Genomic DNA, 20204 nt, shown 5'->3' with positions numbered 1-20204 from the left:
CACTGATCATCATAATATCATAATAAATTATAACTACAACAACTTATATTGTTGTGGTTCAGTAGACTTTTACACTGACATTGAATTGACCTTGGGATCAAGACTATCCTAGATGTATTTGATCAAGTCTCGTCAAATAAAATACATCTAAGGCACATTGTGTGATCATGAAACTGTAAATTTCCTATTGCAATCAATTAATCTAACATTCATTGGCATCCATGTAAAATAAAGGCATCTACATTTTGAAAAACTACTGTTCGGATCGGATCGTTTTGAATCAGACGTTAACAGAACTTTATCCTGTTGAACATGTAAACTTTAATAAATAGACTGTGGGAAAAAAGAAGACGTAACCGTATTGGCATTAACTTGCGTGACCTCAAACGGATAGTAAATACAAAATAATACTTGCATGAATGAAAAAATAATAATCCACTTACTATTGTGGTGAGTCTGGTCAGTTGGATTCGTCGTAAAGATTAGTAGGCTACTGGTAAAACTTTTTTACCAACTCTTTCTTTTAACCGTTAGAATAAAATGGCGGGTCCAGCAGTTTGAATTACTTCCCCTTTTTTCCACGATCAGAATCCACTCATCTACTAAGTCACACTATCGAGGATTCTATATATTCACGAATCGCTGGTATATTTGACACAATATAAACAATTGAACGTGTCTGAACGATGCTCGATAAATTGAGACTCGAGTGGAGATCACGCTGTTTGTTTCCCCCGCCGATATTGTTTGCCGCGCGCAGGAAATGACGCATTGACGTTGACGCAGAGGCGTGATAAAAGTTACGTAACGTCCGTCGCGTGGTTAAAGGGATAGAACCTTTATATTATGTCTACTCTAGCACACACAAACAAACCACCCATTATGGTTAAATGTTATCTATGGATCCAAATCGAACTGAGCTTTTTAATGAATAGCCTATAACAGCGGTTTCGAGAGGCGCAGAGGAGCTCCAAAGTATGCTACTAGCTCGTTATAGGTTTATTAAAACACACTTGTTATGGCCACTAGTCACCACACGGTGTCGTCGCCAGACTATCAAACATAACTCCATTGTATGACTTTCAACGACAGCGAAGTTATTGTAGCCAGGCTACCTCAAACTTCCTCAGAGTGCAGTGCATACAATAATACGTATAAGATAAAAATAGCAAAATAAGTTATGGGGAAAAGCAATAATTATAATATAGGTCTATTATGTAAATAGCTTTGTAACCTATATAAATAGCTGAATATCCCAGGATAGGTGGGAACCTCTGTTAAATAGGCTATTTTCACCCTAAATGTAAAAAAAAAAAGCACATTTTACATGGAGGGGCCAAACTAGAAAACAGATTACTGGCAGATTACAAGCTCACAACACATTGCTTTGCGCCGCTTTGTGAGCTGGTAGATTGGCTTATTTTCACTTCTTAATCATTTGTTTTCTAATTGATGGAATTTCGTAGGGTTTATTTTATTTATTTGTGCCTTTAGTTAGAAAAACATTACATTTTTGATAATGTTTTGAAATAATTAACAGAATGAAGGAAACCAAACAAAAATTAAGGGACACAGGGATAAAAATGTGTCCATGACCCACAATTGGATCAGTGTTTGGGAACCAGTGTTATAAATCTGTTGGTTGTTGTGCTTATTTAGTTGGTATAAACCCCATTGGTCATACAATAGGCCTACAAAATGCCATAGGCAGGTTTTATAAACTGTTCCATAAGGACGACTCAGATCATTATTAAATAACATAACTCATTTATTTATTACTCATAAAATATACAGCAATCTCGTGTACTGAAAGAATTCAGGGGAGCAATGAATTCACAGTCAATTTCTTATGTACATGCTAGTTTCGTCCCTCTTAAAAGAAAAGGAGAAAAACCAAAAGTTCTCCCCCGCCATTCTAGCAAACGTATGGTAACGTTTTACATATATTTTCCAGTTAAAACGTGTCCAAAGAGAGAAACCAGGGGAGTTCTGAAGGGGGCAATGTTCAAAAATTTAGGATCAAGTGGTTTTCATGTCCATTCATGTAATAGTTAAAGCAAGCAAAACCTGTCATCATATATCGATTAATAAGAGCAAAATAAAAGGAAAGGGAACATGTTTCAAAAAGAAATCAAATGCTGCCCTCAACTGGTCTTACAGTGTTTCTCCTCGTGAAGCATGAAGCCTCACTTCCATATCAGTGCTTACTATAAAACCTTGCAAAACTGTTTTCTTCTTTTTTTACCGTTATGTTAAGTGCCCTTCTGTATGCTCTCGTATTCTCCTCAGTAACAAATGAAGGCACCAAATGATGACAGAAATAGAACGGAAAACAAGTACAAGTTGGATCGGCTTAGAAATTAAATCTGCACGCAACTTTCTTTTCTCAAATCATTCAGGTCAGCAATTGTGATTTGATTTCCCCCCACTATAAGGACGAGGCGTTTAAGACATTATGAGCAATATTAAAATTCCGGATCATAAAAAATAAATGATTTCCCCTCCCTGCCTCCCATATGGATTACAGACTTGGGAGGATAACGCCTAATTTACGCTACGTCGTACGGTGGAGTGGCACGGCGGAAATAGCAGATTGGCAACGCAGCGCTTGTAAATCGACCATTTCTGGCGTGTGACACCGGCGTACGACAAAGCATTAATCGGGCTTAAGTGCGTTTCTGACTGTTGTGTTGTAGTGTGCGATTATATCAGCCTATCAAACCCCACTTGAGACTAGAGGTGCGTTCGGATATAGAGGCTCAGGGAGCACTAGAGCGCACCCCGGGTGGCGTCTGATCGTTCTGAAGTTCACAGCAACCGAAGCGTTGCCGCTGGAAAGTTCAAAGTGTTGTTCTCTGGGAGCAGTCAGAACGCACACTGGCCAAACTGAGGGAAACGCCGGGTCTTCCCAAGCATCTGAACAGGAGGAAGAATTCATTAAGGTTGCAGCTTGTTTGATGCTCCCTAGAGTTCTGGTACTTCACAGACTTCAAGGAGACCCTTAATTGAGAGTGTGCAAAGGTAGCCAAATGGACCCACAAGGGTCCATGTGGTTGCATTTGTACACTCTGAGTTACTGACCTGTAAGGGTCCATTTGGGACCTCCTCAAGGAAGCCCACTTTGAGAACCACACTGATCTAGACAGTAATCAACACGCGTGCTGCGTGTACCAAAACAGGTAATTATCATGTTCATAAAATGGGATTCATTTTAAAAGATGAAACCGGCAGCAACGCTGGTTAATGAATGATATCAGAGCGCTCTACGACGTCAACACCAGAGCCCTCAGAACACACTTAATTTCCGAACGCACCTGCTATGACACATTGCTCCACTCGGCACTTGAAAAAAAAAATCAATCAACAATCAATTACACCTCCATTAAAAATAAGAGAAAAACAAAAGCTAAATTCAATCCACTTCTACAGTTTTAAAACAGGCTGAAAACGTATCTGCCTCCTTCGGTTTGGTCCCTCGGTCTGTTTTGCTCTGAGTGAAGTGCTACTCCTTCGTTGATCGTGTTTATTGCCGTAAAAAAGAAAGAACGGGATCCCCCCCACGACTGCCCCGACGCCGGTGCAGTTTCTAGCGTACAGCCAGAGGACCGCTGGGCTCGGTAGAGATGATGTACAGTTTCTACTGTATAGGGCATATAGCGGTGGCGGCCATTTTATCCTTCCATCCATCCAGACCCCATTCATCTTTCCCCAGAGACATTTCCAAAAATATTTAAATCAATTGTTCTAAGCCTTGAATCAAGCCATCCCGGGATCATGGTGAATCATGACCACAAAACATTTGATTCTGTAAAAATATAGAACTATATGATATACTATATTTAATAAATACCCTTTGTTTTGCAGTTTAAAATGTTCTTCTTATTCACAGAATCAAATGTTTTATGGTCATGATCAGGGTTCCCCAATTAGTTTTCCCCAAGGGCCGAATTATGTCGAGGGCCAAACGGTGGCGTTCCCGCTGCTCCAGCGACTGTTCAGATATCGTCGTTGTCGGGTGAAAATCTTGTATGTCCAAAACCATTCGTTTTGCATTTATCATTTAAAAATGTATTTAAACTAGTGAAAACAGCCGATCTACAAGCACACAACGCCTCGCGGTGCGAGGCGTTGTGTGCTTGTAGATCGGCTGTTTTCACTACTTTTGTGCGACGGCCTTGTATGATTTGCGAAAGAACGTACAAATTTGGAGATACGGGATTTCCACCCGACAACGTCGATATACTAGTGTTGTTGCTGCTCTTATACCACCATTATTACTGGGGTTGGTGGGGGCCAGACAGTAGCCCCCCCCGCGGGCCGCAAATGGCCCGCGGGCCGCCTATTGGGGAACCCTGGTCATGATGATCCACCAGGATCCTGGATGGCTAGGTTCTATTGCCTGGAATCAGACGAAAGAATCCGTGGAAAATAAAAAAATAAAATAGAAATAAAATAAAGAAAATACAAAAATGAAAATAGGCCCTTGGCGGATTTGGGACTGGCCCCGCTCAATTGTGAATCCATTTCCCCACCCCAAATAGTTGGTCATATCCACGCAGTGATGTAGTCTGGCTACACAAGGCTATAGGTTTTAGGCTTAAAATAATTAATCCATTTAGGCCTAGAATTATCTAATGCTTTAACTATTGAAAAATAGCAGATATACTGAGAGCTTGTAGATCTATTTTTTGAAAAAAATCGTCTTTGACTATATTTTTAAAAGTGAATATTTGTTCTCAAATATTTGCTTCTAGGTGGTCCCTGGAACAACATATTTTGAGATCCGGGGGTCCACGGCCAAAAGCGTATACTTCTGGGGGTCCTTGACATGAAAAAGTTTGAGAACCACTGATTTAGAATACCTTTATAGAGTCAAAAATATTCAAAGACCTTTCACGTTTTTTCCAAGGTTTTAAGTGCTGCGCTGCAAGCTTGTATATCTGCTATTTTCTTTAATAATTAAAGCATAAAATAATAGTTAATGTGGTTCAAATCTAAAGAGTGACACAGATTTGCGTTCGGGCCTAAATGGCTGAATAGACATAGTTTGGGAAATCTCTATGGGGAAAAGATGAATGTGGTCTGGATGGATGGAACCAGAAAAGGCCTGTCACTGCCATGCCCTATACTATAGCCAGAGGTCCTCTGGGCTGGCTAGAGATGCAGCAGCAGCAGCAGCAGTGGGAGGCCAGTGGAGGTCCAGTAGCTGCTGGGAAGAAGGACAACATGGTGATGATGAGGTTGTTTCTTTTTCCTCAACTCTCCTACATACGTCTCACGTTGTTTTGGGGGAATTCTTTAAGGCTCCTTTTGTGGGCTTTGTCTCCTATCCTGCCCCCCCCTTCCAAGCTGGCGGCGGTGATTTTAAGACACTGTGCATGTGTATGTGTGTGTGTGTGTGTGTGTGTGTGTGTGTGTGTGTACTTGTTTTACTATACTTCTGAGGGGCCAATCTCCCCACAAATGTAGTAGACTGTGATAAATGAAAACTAATTAGGTTTACAATTAGGAAAAGATTAGACATTTAGAGGTTAGGCATAGAGTTATGAGTGACACCAGTGCACAACTGGGTGTTAAGGGTGGTTCAAATCTAGCCCTTTAATGGTACAACTTGTTCACATTGTTTTTGTTATAGTGTGTGACTCTAAGTGGAGGGAAGTTTTTCTTTTCTAGAACTACTGTACGGCCCTTAAACCACTTGGAACTCCAGCATTCAGCCTGTTCTGGGGGTGGGCACATTCGCCAAAAAACAGCAGATCTACAAGCTCAAAACGTGTCGCATTGCGACACGTTTTGAGCTTGTAGATCTGCTGTTTTTGGCATTTGGTGTAGAGAAACAAAAAAAAGTGGTCCGAGCAGTACAGTTGTAACTCAAGTCCGTCTCACTAAGAAACTGGACTGGTTCTAGCCTGGAACCAGACCAATCCGCCTGGTCAAAGAAAACTTGCCCTTGGCGAATAATGGGTCTGGCCCCGCTCAATTGTGAATCCATTTCCTCTCCCCCAAAAATGTGGGGAGAGAATCAGGGCCCAGCATTGGTCTGGTCTAACCAATCATGTCCAGAGCCATTTATTTTTAACCCACCCCTTGGAAATGAAAACTCTGCTCGCGAGTCCAGACTAATATCCGATACACAGTGAGGAATTAGTATGAGCAACGCCAGGCTAGACTGGTTCCACTGGCTAATTGAGGCTTTTGAGGTTAGGGTTACACATTTTTACGTCCCCCAAAAGTATAGTAATATGAACGTGTGTGTGTGAGAGAGTGTGTGTGTGTGTGTGTGTGTGTGTGTGTGTGTGTGTGTGTGTGTGTGTGTGAGAGAGAGTGTGTGTGTGTGGGGAGGTCCTCTCCTCAGTAGGTCTCTGAGTCGGAGTCGTTGAGCTCCTCGTCCTTGTAGTGGGTGTGGTGGCTGACGTTGTTGAAGCTGCAGTAGGAGGTGTGGTGGCCGCGCAGGGCGGCCAGGCTCTTGGAGGGGCTGGTGGTGCTGCTGGTGCTGCTGCTGGTGGTGGTGGTGGTGTAGTGGTTGATGGCACCGAAGGAGGGGGGGCAGGGGGACACGGGCATCATGGTGGCCAGGATGAGGGCCAGGCAGTCGGCCACGTCCTTGTTGGGGGCGCACGCCAGCGCCGGCGTGTAGCCTGGGGAGGGAGAGAGATGATGCAAGGTTAGTATTTAGTAGCTTTGCGTTTTTCATGTGTTTTTATTGTTTTCGAGTAGTTTTTAGTTTTTTTTTACATGGGATATGTGTCGGGGGAGAGATACAAAGCGGGCCGAAATTCAAAGTGGGCCGAAAACATTACGTAATAAAAAAACATACCATGAAAGAAAAAGTACTGACATTGATACTGACAAATTGAAAGATAGATTTAACATTAATTTCCACCTGAAACCTAGACTTGCATGACATAAACCAGTGTTTCTCAAATGGGGGTACGTGTACCCCTAGGGGTACGCAGGGGTACTGCAGGGGGTACGTGATAAAAACTAGAAAATGGGAATATGTCTTTTACTGTTATGATTAATGATAAAACATTGAAAGAGTTGCTCATCTGTACATTTCTAAACCAAATGACATCAATAACGTGACTAGTACAACTGTTATTGAATAGAAAGCAATGTTTATTTGACATTATTAGTTTTATTTTGAATATATTGGCATTGGAACTGGACTTTTGATGTAAACTTTGCTGCAGTCAGAGTTAGGGGACTTGGCTTCGGAAATCAGTATAAGGGGGTACTGCAGTAAAAAAAGATTGAGAACCACTGACACAAACTATTTAATTTATTTTGTTTTGTTATTTTCTTTCTCCTCCACAATAATTGTAATTATAGCTTTTTGTAAAGCGTTTATTTTTATTTCACTTTCTATATGATTTTATTAATTTTTTTGCTTTATCTAAGCTAACTAAAACATTGTCGTCTTTTTACCCCAATTCTACTTCTTGTTATTTCTACAGCTTTAGTTAACCATAATAATCTTGGTGCAAAGCCTGAGTTCTACACAGAGAATAACAGTTCACACTGTGACACAATATGAGCTTGCAGATTGGCTATTCAAACTAATTGAACAAAGCGGTGTGGTTAATCTCACCGTTCTCGTCAACAGCTAGTACACTGGCTCCCTTGGCCAGCAGTTCCTGTACCACCACAGTGAGACCATTTCTGGCAGCAACATGGAGAGGCCTGGAGGGAGGAAAACAACGTGTTGTGAGCTGGCAGATCATGATTTGAGCCATTTTGATCAAAACGGACTAACAGAGCAAGACCCATGCCTTTCGGCCTGGTGGAGACAAAAAGTAACACAACACAATGTTGAGACGGGAAACAATGGCGTCGGTATGGTTCATACGTACGTCTGTAAGGCTGCATTAGTAGCATTGATGAGGTTCCTGTCTGTGATCTTCTCTAAGATCAACAAGGCACTGGTTTCATGTCCCTGTGAACATTAAAAACAAAACAGTCAGCTTCAATTAGAACAGACTAGATTAAGTACCAAACAGGTTAATCCATTACATCATAAACAAACATAGGCATCGTACAGCCCGAGGGGCAGACACAGACCTGTGGACCACCTCAATCCAACTCTGTGACGGGACAACAAAACTATGTAAGTGACCAAAATGAAAGTCGATTTATTATATTCCTATTATTCAAATATTCAACGTCCTACCAATCTATCAAATCTGTCCACCAAGAAAAGATAATTCAGCATTATGTGTTATCAATTAAAAAATGCTGCTCAACCCAAATACCAGATGGTGTAGACCAGGGGTGCCCAAAAGGTAGATTGTGATCTACCAGTAGATCACCAAGGGTGTGCAGGTAGACCCCATGACATGTCTCTAAAAACATATAATTAAAATATAAAATATATGTCAATATGACATCAAGAAGGGCCTGTCAGCTCCCTTCATGGCTTCTAAAGTAGGCAAACCTCCAATGTAATACTTAAGAGTTAGTAGCATTACAAAGAACCCCAAAACCTACCGTACCACTTCCATACAGAATGGGATGAAGACATTTTCCCCAGTATTTCCCATTTATTTCCACCTAAAATGTAACGCCAGTGCTGCTATTCCAAAGCCTCCCTCAGGCCCTCAGCTAAAACATTGTGGATGGGTAGATCATGCTGAGCTAGTCATTTTAAAAGTAGATCTCACGTCAAAAAAAGTGTGGGCAGCCCTGCTGTAGATAAAGCAAACAGTGCTACCATAACGGTAAATGTGGAAGTCCATACCTTGCTGCAGGCCAGGTGAAGGGCAGTGTTCTTGGCTGCGTCCTGCAGTGTGAGATCTGCTTTTGCACTGCTGACCAACAGCTCTGAGACACAGACAGACAGACAGACAGACAGACAGACAGACAGACAGACAGACAGACAGACCATGATTCATTTACCAACATGCCAAAAACACAGAATCTGAGAGAATAAACCTGGTCAATGTGTAGTTGTAGTTCTAAGTGCTGATTGCTGCAGGGTAGGAAATCAACATCGTTCACCCACCAACGTTGGGTGAAAGTCTTTTGGTCATTTGGACTTTTGGAAAGTTTTGAAAGAATCAAGGAAACTCAAAATGTTCAACCAGATCATCAATATGGAAGGCCATGAGGGCCACACAAATGCATCCAAAATGTTGTTCAATATGTGTTGAAATAATACCAATTTAAAAACTTTAAACTTCATTCTGTGCTTGATCATGGCAGAGCTATAGCCAGTGCAGTAACTACACATTTATTTTGACCGAAAGATTGGTTTAAAAGTGTTCCAACTGGTCATACAAATGAGATATCAGCATATAAGTGATATTAAACTGAGTGTATATCTGTTCTTGAGGTAATTGTGTATTCCCCAAAAGCACAAAGGCTAATTTGACCTTTGGGGATACACAAATAAGTTGGTGTGTGCAAAAAAACACTTTGGCTTTGTAGAGCAGTATACATAGGGGTGTGGTGTGGAGTATGTTGATTTGTCCTTATCCTCAATGCCTGGCTTGAATATGACTTTCAAGAGTCAAAAACTAGGGATAGGACGATATGAAAATGTCATATCACGGGGTGCCCGCTGGCCTACTGGTCCGGGCACATACCACTTAGGCATTGCCACATACGTAGGCATGGATGCCTGGCGGTGTCGATTCCCAATCAGGACGACATTTGCGGCATGTCACTCCCCATCTCTCCCCCATTTCCTGTCAATCTACTGTCCTATCAATAAAGGCATAAAAGCCCAAAAACAAATCTTTAAAAAAAAGAAGAAAATATCATATCACTATTATTGTGAACAAAGAAATCGCAATCTACGATATTATCGCGATAATCAAAATATTCCCAACATCCATTATCCTGGGGCGGAACATTTGCTCAAAATAGCAGATCTACAAGCTCACAACGCGCGTTGTGAGCTTGTACATCGCAAAGAGATTAGCTTGTAGATCGGTTATTTTTAGGCAAAGAGATTTGGTAGAGAAAAAGACTTTCAAGAAGTATAGTATAAGCACGTTTAATGGTACTGGATAGGCACTCGGCAAATAAAAGTTGAATTGATTCCAGTCACGATAAAGTTAAATCTCCACTATACGATTATCATGAGTGTTTTTTTATCACGATAAACGATAATATCGCTTAGTCCAAACACGTGATAGAAAAATGGTTTGTGTGTTCTCACCGACAGCGTTGGTCTGTCCGTTCTGGGCTGCCATCATCAGAGGGGTTTTCCCCGTGGCGTCGGTGCTGTTGACCTGGGCGTTGTGACTGAGCAGCAGCTGCAGACATTCCACGTGGTCCGTGAAGGCGGCCGCATGCAGCGGCGTCCTGGAAGAGACACGATTGGTCAAAACACTCATTTGATGGCACTTGAAGGTAGGGATGGAGCACGAAACAATGGCCCGCTACAAACTCGATAACACATTTATTGAGTACCTGGTATCAATAAGCTTTGGGCTTATCAAGCCTGTTATCGAGCATAGTGGACCATGATGTCATGTTTAAACAATCAAGACAAGAGGCGATCAAGAAATCATTACAGTACTATTCATAATATAAAGGCATTTAACACTTATTGCACAGAAATGAAATATTGTTTTAATGATATTTAAAGGGGCACTCCATCACTTTTCAACCTATGTTCATATAATTGGTCCTCACTCAAAAATAGCTTTTTTATTTTATTTTTTCTCAGAGGAGGGTTGTGGGCAGGTCAGAAACCCATCGTCTTGTGACATCATCGATTGCCAATCCAGCTTATAGAAACTGCAGGCTTTCTATTCCTGAAAAGTTGCAATTTTAAAGTGAAAGCCATTGTTCTCGCGATAATAAAAATCTAAATATTTTTTTCAAAAATATATATTTTTTTTTTTTGTTTTTTTTTTTTGGAAAATGATGATGTCACAAGACGATGGATTCTGAACTTCCCACAGCTCTCATAGGAGACTTGGACTGAGTAGAGAAAACTTGTGATATTTTATCATGAACATTAGTGAGGACCTATTATATGAAGACAGGTTGAAAAGTGGTGAACTACTCCTTTAATGATAATATTTGTTACTTTTGCCAATTGTCATCTTCATAGATGGTGGTCAGCCACAAACTCAGTCACAACAACTGGCCAATGAAAAAAGATACCAGTTCTGTTCAGAATTTGTCGTCTCACATCTTTCCACAAAAACGCGATGGGCTCGATAAAAGCCCGGCTCAATAAGGTGCTCATTATCAATAAAAACTAACAACCATCATCCCTACTTGTAGGGCAGTGGTTCTCAAACTTCTTTTGTGCCGAGGACCCCCAAAAATTGATATGCAAATGTCTGCGGACCCAACACACTTTGTGTTTAGTGAAGTTTGCATTTGCAATTTCCTTCGTTTTCAAAGTTGGATGTATACTGTAAATCACTGTTTCCCAAACAATGGGTCGGGACCCATTATGTGGGTTGAGTAAAGAGTTTTAGTGGTCGAGTAAATGCCCCTTTATGTTTTGCTTCGTACATTTTGTAAATTTGCATTTATTATTTCAAAAGATTATTTTGAAAATTCCCACTTTTTCATAACTTAAAGCTATACTGTGTAAGTTCAACTAGTGGTCAGTAGCGGTATTGCTTTTTTCGGCCGTTTTTCGGCCGGAGTCATCGCGGACCACCGCCGCGGACCACCGGAGCGGCGCCGCAAACCACCGCGACCGATAGTAATCCGTGGAGGGGTAGAACGTAATTTTCTGGCCAGGATTTGTGGATTAAGAGGTTAAAATCCTTCACCATGGTAAACACTGTAGCCAAGCGGAGGCGCTTCCTGGAGACCAGAGCAGATAAGCTGTGATTGGCCGGTAGTGTACCATGTGTGCATGATCGGCGATGTGATTGGGCAACGTATACACAACGTATACAGATGATGCAGATTACGTCATTTTGGCGCGAAATCCGGTCCACGGCCAGGATCATAGAAAACATATAAAGAGAAGGCTTCAGAAGCTGAAAATAACGGAGTGGGTGTTCTAAAACTTTAGCGATTTAACAGTTAGGACAATCTTAAGATTTGTTTTATAAAAAAAGTTACATGGTACAACTTTAAAAATAATTCAAAAGTTTTTCTAAAGAACACGGCGACATGTTGTGGGCTGTTCATCGTCCATTCTCACTAGTTTGGGTCCTGGGGAGACATAACATTTCTCTTTTGGGGTTTCGAGCTAAAACGTTTAGGAAGCAGTGCTGTAGATCACAAACATGAGCCATGGTGTGAGCAAAATGTCCAGTGTGTTCACTGTTCATACTGCAGAGGTTTAGTGTTGTAATGTGTAATATTACGGACCTGTTTTTACTATCCGTGGTGTTGACGATAGCTGGTCCCAGCGTGTCTATCAGCATCTCTGCAGCACCTTCATTGTCATGGATTCTGCAGAGCACAGAAAATATACACTTACAGTCTAAGCTAAGCCATCCATACCAAGCAACATATAAACACATATATACACTTTGGCCATTTGAAAATAGCCGATCTACAAGAAGCTTACAATGTGTCGAAACGTAGATCTGCTATTTTCTTTTTTTTTTTGGAAAACTTGTGAAATGAGACATTCTGCACAATGAGTACGTTCTACTTTTGGTACTTTAAGACTAAGTCCAAAATGAACACTGACTAGTCCTGTGCCCAGGGGTGTGCACAGTATATGAGGGATTGAATGTCCCTGAGGAGTCTCAGAAGTAATGTTGGAGAACCCAGATCGGTGCCCGTTGGGCAGAACAGTCACCATTGACGTCCAGTTGTGTATCCGTCTGTCTTTCTGTGTCCCTTCCATGCACATACATTATATGGAGATATCTTATCTCTGTCTGTCCGTCTCTCTTTTATGCCCAAATATGGTGTTCCGCGTCCAGGCCAGTCTGTGATGTCATCTCCAAATTTGGGCACTGTAGTGATGTCAGTCATCTCCAAATTTGGTCACTTGTTTCATCATGTCAGACAAACATTAATTTGGGCATTGTTTCAGCATGTGGCTGTTACCATGGTTGCAACACTGTTCAATATCAGTGATGTCAGCATGCAGACTGTTTCACCCGTTTATGCCCATATATGGTGTTCTGTGATGTCAGTCAGTGATGTCATTGTTTCAGCAAGCAGATGATACCATGGTGGTGACACTGTTTAGTATCAGTGAGGTCAGCATGTGGACAGACGACAGACAGTGGATGAACAGACAATCAGTAAATTAATCAGAACGGGTACACATTATGGTGTATTATTATTTTATGCTTTATCTATCGTGAAAATTTGAATTTTGAACGATTCTATAAGTGTCTTTTGAATCCTTCTAAGGTTTTTTGAAAAACCTATGCTTCTATGTCAGCAATCTGGCTAGCCATCGTCAAAGAAAAGGTCCTTTTCACTTAACTGGAGCTCAGTTAGTCTGTTCTTGAGAGACTACTATGTCAGAGGTTCTCAAACTTTTTCATGAGAAGGACACCCAAAATGATATGTATTTGGCCATGGACCCCCATCTCAAAATATCTAGTTCCAGGGACCACCCAGAAGCAAAATTTGAGTTACAAACGTTCGCTCTAAAAATACATATATTCAAAGATTTGCACACATTTTCACGACTTTTTCAAAAATAGCAGATCTACAAGCTCGCAGCGCGGCACTCGGTGCCGCGCTGTGAGCTTGTATATCTGCTATTTTTCACCGGTTAAAGCAATCAATAATTCTAGGCCTAAATGGGTTAATAGTTAGACGTGATTGTTACGGTATAATAGTGTAGATCTTACACAGCACAGTGCAGCGGGCTGAAGGCGTTCCCCTCGCTCTTGTGGAAGACTTCCTGTTCCAGCAGGACCTCCACACACGTATCATGACCTGGAAAACAAGAGAATTCTCATTTCTAAATAAAGAATGCAGAAATGAAGCGTAAAGTAAATCAGAGACCGAAGCAGCATCACAAATCCGTTCATAAACTCCAAAACGCCGCTCGTAGTGTGGTTCAGATTCACGTGGTTCATGTTTCCAAATTATAACCACAAAAGTAGAAAATAAACATTTGAACACTTTTTCTCGTAACGGCTATCTGGCAAGCCCCACCCTGGCAGCGTGTGATTGGCCTGCAGCAGTCCCTTTGAGCCGCATTGTCACTATGTCTACATGTTATCTTTTAGACAACCCAACTCTACCCCTAACCCTAACCTCCGTGGGGTGTAGCCAGAAAAAGTGGCACGACCGGGATACGAACCCGGGCGCATGGATTGGAGTCTTAAGCCGGCATCATAGTCGCCTGGGCGGTGGAAGGCTTTACACCGCGGTGTAGTCTTTTCGAGTCTTTTTGAGCCATGAAACTACAACGTTACATCATTCCTCACGGTGTAGAGCTTTCCACCGTGAGTCCCAACACATCTCTCTGTTTTTACTATCAGACAGACAGGCTCTACACCCCGTTCACTGATTGGTCGACCTGAACCGGTCTAGACGGTAAAGGACTTCACCGTGGGCCGTGACTATGATGTCCTGCACTTATTTTCTGACTTGAGGTGGAAAGCTTTCCACCGGTGGATAGCTCTCCACCGTACACTCTGATACGGGCTACAGAGACCAATCCACTAAGCCACGGAGGCAGGTGCTGGGAACGGCATTCTGTCTGTATTAGTAGGGGAGGAAAAGCCTTGCGAGGCTGCCACTCAAATGACGCCTGGCCAATCACAGCACGTCTTTTCCGGGACTTGCCAGATTGCCGTTACATTTAGATATCACACGGGCTAAACGGTCTCATTTCCTGGATGAAGACAGACAAGTTTCCCATTATGCTGATCTTGGCAGTACCAAACTGGGCATGGAGTAGTTTGTGAACTCTGTATATCGTTGTTGCCTGGCATAAACCTCTTTTCTACATAAACTTTTTTTCCCCCGTAATTCAACACCCTACTTGATCCTACCACGGCGTCACACAAAAGCATCAAACGTAGCAGAACTATGAGCTCAAACTATTTCAGATCACTACAATAGGACTAAAAGTAAAAGGTATGTTATTCTAAGACTAACACTAAAGCCCAAACCACACCAAAGCAACTAGTCGCAACTCCTTGCAACAAAACAGTTTTAAGGACACTCCACACCACGTCAACTCCTTCCAACTGCCATTGTGGATAATGGTTGCATGTAGTTGAATGCAACCGTTTAGTTGCTCTGCGAATCATTGGTGTTAAGACTAAATCAGAATTTGCGTCAAAATGAACACTTATCCAAATGTGCCAGGAACCGACGCGTTTCGATCTCGCCGATCTGCTACTTTTGCAGTTTTTACATTTTTATTTGAACCCTGGAAAGTAACAGTTTTGGACATAATGAGGCTTCCACCCGACAAAGACGAGATAATGTAAAAAGCTTTGTTGTGTGAGTGTTGATTTTGTTGACTACAACTATGACGAAAAATGCTCGACTACCTTTACAAAAACGAAGCTATGATGACTAAAACTAAGACTAAATATATTGACAATGTCATCAACAAATAAAAACTACATTAAAATGTTAGGGAGGGACTAGTGGAGAAGAAATCCAGAAGAAGTAAAAGACAACTCGTTTTATGTTTGGTTGCGCGACTGAACATAGCAGATCTACAAGCTCACAATGCAGCGTTGCACTCCAACGCGTTGTGAGCTTGTAGACCGGCTATTTTCTTCATGAAACCAAGAGTAAAATCACCATCAAAATGAGCTCAAACTATTTCAGATAAATACTAAAATAGGACTAAAAGTAAAAGGTATGTTATTCTAAGACTAACACTAAAGCCCAAACCACACCAAAGCAACTAGTCGCAACTCCTTGCAACAAAACAGTTTTAAGGACACACCACAGTCAACACCACCAACTCCTTGCAACTGCCATTAATGTAGACCGGCTATCTTCTGCTTGAAACCAAGAGTAAAATCCCCATCAAAATGTGCAGTCAAAATCCACAGCAGTGTGTGCGTTACCGTTGTAGCAGGCCCAGTGCAGCGGGGTGTATCCGTGGTTGTCGGTGAGCGTGGGCAGCGTGTCCAGGGACTGGGCGGCGTGCAGCAGCCCCCCCAGCACCCCGATGTGCCCGCAGGCCGCCGCCAGGTGCACCGGGGTCCTGCCACCACAGTCCCTCACCAGCAGGCTGGCACTGTGCTGCAGCAGGGCGTCCACGCACTCCTCGTGGCCCGTCACCGACTGACACACACACACACACACACGCACGCACGCACACGCACACGCACACACACACACTTTAGGATGCAGATTTTATGAATGCCATTATTATTTTACTGATAGGACAGTAGGCTGACAAGAAATGGGGAGAGAGATGGGGAGTGACACGCAGCAAAGGTCATTGGGAAAGGGATTCAAACCTGCGACACGCGGTCATTCTTTTTTTTTTTTTTTTACTGCAGACAGTCCTTACAAGTATAGTAAATTACTATTATACACACACATACAGAATGAATTTCACATAGTCAACCATCAGTTAATGTTAAAGGGATAGTTCACCCCCCAAAAAATTACTTTTTTCGATTTCTCAGCCCCATGGATATTCTTTTGTTTTTGTCGTATTCCTAAGCCAATAATTTGAGGATTCCAAATGGAGACACAAAGAGCCTGCTTTGTTTCCTATGGTGACACCCAGCGTCTCCTCACATTGTCTTAGTAATGCGACAAAAACTAAAACAAAAAATGTATGAATTCAAGTCTGCATGGGGTGAGTAATTGTCATTTTGGGGGTCAACTATCACTTTAAGAACAGTGAAGAGGTGATCTTACTCCTCTGTGCAGAGCGGTCCTTCCCCATCTGTCTTTGGCTTCAACGTTGGCTCCCTTGTTGAGCAGAGAATACACACAGTCTGTGTGGCCACTCAGCACCGACAGCATGAGAGGAGTTCTGCACACAAACACACACACGCGCGCTAAATGTAAAGCTCTCGGCTCAAAATCAACCAGTGTTCATTTCATTGACTAAAACTTTGAGAAAAAATGTTCGTCGACTTTTTCCAGTGACAAAATCTATATGAAAAATTAATAAAACTAAATATATTGATAATTTCATCTACAAATAAAAATGAAACTAAAACATTAGGAAAAAATTTCCACCATGCAAACAAGTGCAAATTCAGTCATTATGATGCCATCAAGTATTCTATTTCATCCCTGCTGACCGCCAGAGGCGGTGCTTAAAGCACTGAATATTCCCTTCGCGCATGCGCAGTTCGAGTATTAATATCAACAAAGTCACTTGTGACCCCTGGATGACCCCACCGAGGGTATATCATCCGGGGTTATCCAACGGATCATTTCCTCTTTTCTTCTCGCGCGCCGAGTTTCGTTTGTAAGCTCTGCATTGAGCTACTATATGCATCAGTATACGATGCATTATTATGCAACCTACCTTATTGAAGTCGCTAGTAGTTCCGTGGCCATTTCGGTCGGGGTAGCGAGAGTTCGCCCTCCAGGAACTGCGACTTATTATCTCCTCTATGAACGGAGTTTATTTCACGTGGACGCGAAAGCGTCCGATCTCTTTCCCAGCTGACGAGGGTCTTAACTCTCCGGACAGGAGGTAGGTTACTGTTGTTAGCGGTAATGTCCGCACTAAGATGAGGTTCAAATTACATTGTGTTTGTCTGTATAAGAGAATAAACTGCTCTGTTGCGAAAGGCTGCGGGCGCTGCCTCCCTCCAATACGAGACTCTCGTTTGCTGTGAACGGAACGTTAGCGCTCCGTTTCTACCATTATCAAGGATACAGACTATTATTACTTTCCTTGTTGCTAAAACACGCTGTTTATAGCGAATTGTTTCTTTTTTGTTTCACTTTCTGGTTATATCACAGAGTTTAGCGGTGTGCAAACTCGTTTAGCCTTTTCGCTAAACAGCTGGCTATGCGCTCCCTCTCCCCGGGATAGGGATGTGTTTATCTGTGGCACGCTTCTAAATAGCCTTGCTATAAACGATAGCCGTTCCTGCTCACAGCATGACGGCCTACTTACTATGGGTTTTTGGTAGACATTGTCCAATAGCTTTTGGCAGCGTTCAAGCTTGCTTCAAGCTTTCGTAAATAGCTATTTTGTATAGTTGTCTTGTTATTAGCCAGCTGGTACAGCACCGTCTCCTACGATATGAATATCGCCTACAGGGCAGGCAGCGAACTCCCTCAGCAAATTGGTCTCTATTGATAATTGATTGATCGTAGCTACCGATAGTTTGTACTTGGTAAAGTGGAGCTACAAGTAGCTCAAACTCTTAACTATATTGTATATAGCTTGTTTTGTTTATTAGCCACTGCTGAGTGCTGATACGGGCAGCGTGCGCGCGCCTCCACACAGCATGTGCCCATTACTGGTGGTGTTACCAGTAGTTCGTTCGTAGCTTAATTTCCAAAACTTTATTGTAAACTTTTGGCTGGTGTAGATTGCATAACGCTCTCTCATCCCAGCATGAATCTGTAACTCAGACTACTACGACTAGCGTGTTTGGAAGTAGTGCTGTTAGTTTGCTATTTGATTAGCTTGTACTGGTAAATGCAAGCATAACAAGAATTGACAATTGTCAATATTAAGCTGTGTTTACTTGCCGTTTTCTTATAATAATAAACCAACTTGACGTTGGATAGCTTTCAAAGGAAGCATTTCATGCTGCTGTATAAATGGCAGCATCCAACCCTTTATTGAGGGTGATGATAAGCTGGTTGTTTGTAAGTTGCATAGTAAACAACTTTACATTTGGATAGATTTCAAAGTGCTACAATAAACATTGGCATAAGAAGCATCTCACACTGCTACATAGATGGCAGCATCCAAACCTTTATTGAAGGTTGTAAGCTGGTTGTTTATTAGTTAGCTTTTGTTGGTGGTACAGGTAGCGTACACGCTCCTCCTCTCACACCAAACAGGCTCCAACTAACAGCACGGCGGTATTCCAGTTAACAGTCCTGATTATCTGAAGAGCCGACTAAATGCTCTAATTAAAATTTTTGCTGGTGCAGGTGGTGTGAGCGCCCTCTCCCCCCAGCTTACGGCATCTGCTGTAGCTAGCTTTCTGTATAACTAGCTACTAGTATATTTTGCCTAATCTAAGAATTTATATTTCTAATTACAACCTGGTTATATTAGCCTCTGCTGGTGCAGTCGGCGTGAGCGCCCACTCCCCCCAGCTTACGGCATCTGCTGCAGCTAGCCTACTTGGTAGCTAGCTACTGGTACTCCATAGCCTAACTTTATATTTTATATTTTTATATAACTTTTTGGTTGACATACAATTTTCGGCAATGACTGCCTCTGCTGGTGCAGGCAGCATGAGCGCTCCCTTCCCCCAGTAGGTTGTCTTCAGACCAAACCAACGGCCTCTGCTGGTGCAGGCAGCGTGAGCGCTCCCTCCCCCCAGCTTATGGCCTCTACTGCAGCTAATCTACTGTGTAGCTAGCTACAAGTAGTCTATTGTTACATTTAAGTAATATATATTTATAATCTTTGTTGAGACATGTTCTAGGCAACAGTAGCCTCTGCTGGTGCAGGCAGCGTAAGCGCTCCTTCCCCCCAGCAAGTGGTCCACAGACCAACTAACAGCCTCTGCTGGTGCAGGCAGCCTACGCTACCTCTCCACTTAGCATACAAGTTTCACAGTCCAGTTAAGAGCAGATTTCACGCTCTGGTTTTTTAATGCACTTAACTTGTAAATCTCAAGCAGTGCAACAATAAGCATTTAAAGCATTGAAAGAAAGATGTATGGTAGCATATTTTGATTAACGGCTATTACAAGCCGGTTGTTTATGAGTGGGCAACTGCTGGTGGTACAGGTAGCGTACGCGCTCCTCCCCCACCATACAGGTTCTACAGTCTAACTAATGTCGACGTTCCAGCTAACAGTGACGTTCACGCTCTGGTAAGCTGAAGAGTTGTCTATCCTGCTCAAATTATGGCCTTTGCTGGTACAGGCAGCGTTACACGCTCCCTCCCTCCAGCGTATGGTCAATATTGTCTAGCAACCAGTGGCGTCCGCGCTCTGGGCTAGCTGGGACTGGTGTGTGTTTTCCGGTGCAGAGAAACCGGTGCCACCACAACGGAGAGCTCTTTTGCACCTCGTGTGAGGCTCCTCCCCAGCCGGATGCCGGCCATGACCTCTGCCCTGTGTACCAGGAAGAAAAGGTCTGACTTCAACCATGTTGGATTGGCTATTTGCTGAGTTGGCTTACATGAGGGCCGTTGCCCGCCAACCTGTTTACCT

The 20204-nt window shown here is 42.5% G+C and overlaps 1 protein-coding gene across 2 annotated transcripts in view; it reads right to left on the bottom strand.

Annotated features, from left to right (window-relative positions):
* Window positions 1-5958: 5958 nt before the first annotated feature.
* The window catches only part of ankrd28b (ankyrin repeat domain 28b), a 47960-nt gene continuing 33714 nt past the window's right edge, over window positions 5959-20204 (bottom strand). For both annotated transcript variants that reach the window (XM_080752159.1, XM_080752158.1), the window contains 9 exons: window positions 16750-16867; window positions 15942-16161; window positions 13749-13836; window positions 12295-12378; window positions 10163-10308; window positions 8738-8820; window positions 7854-7936; window positions 7592-7683; window positions 5959-6638 (listed from right to left, as the gene is read on the bottom strand). In XM_080752159.1, the coding sequence (XP_080608285.1) occupies window positions 6352-6638; window positions 7592-7683; window positions 7854-7936; window positions 8738-8820; window positions 10163-10308; window positions 12295-12378; window positions 13749-13836; window positions 15942-16161; window positions 16750-16867 (1201 nt within the window). In that variant the 3' untranslated portion in view covers window positions 5959-6351. The remainder of the gene's footprint in view (window positions 6639-7591; window positions 7684-7853; window positions 7937-8737; window positions 8821-10162; window positions 10309-12294; window positions 12379-13748; window positions 13837-15941; window positions 16162-16749; window positions 16868-20204) is intronic.

The sequence above is a fragment of the Nannobrachium achirus genome (assembly GCF_963921795.1).
Source record: "Nannobrachium achirus genome assembly, chromosome: 2".
In the NCBI taxonomy this organism is placed as follows: Eukaryota; Metazoa; Chordata; class Actinopteri; order Myctophiformes; family Myctophidae; genus Nannobrachium; species Nannobrachium achirus.
The sequence above is the reverse complement of the archived record's forward strand: the minus strand, read 5'-3'. Positions and strand labels throughout refer to the sequence as shown.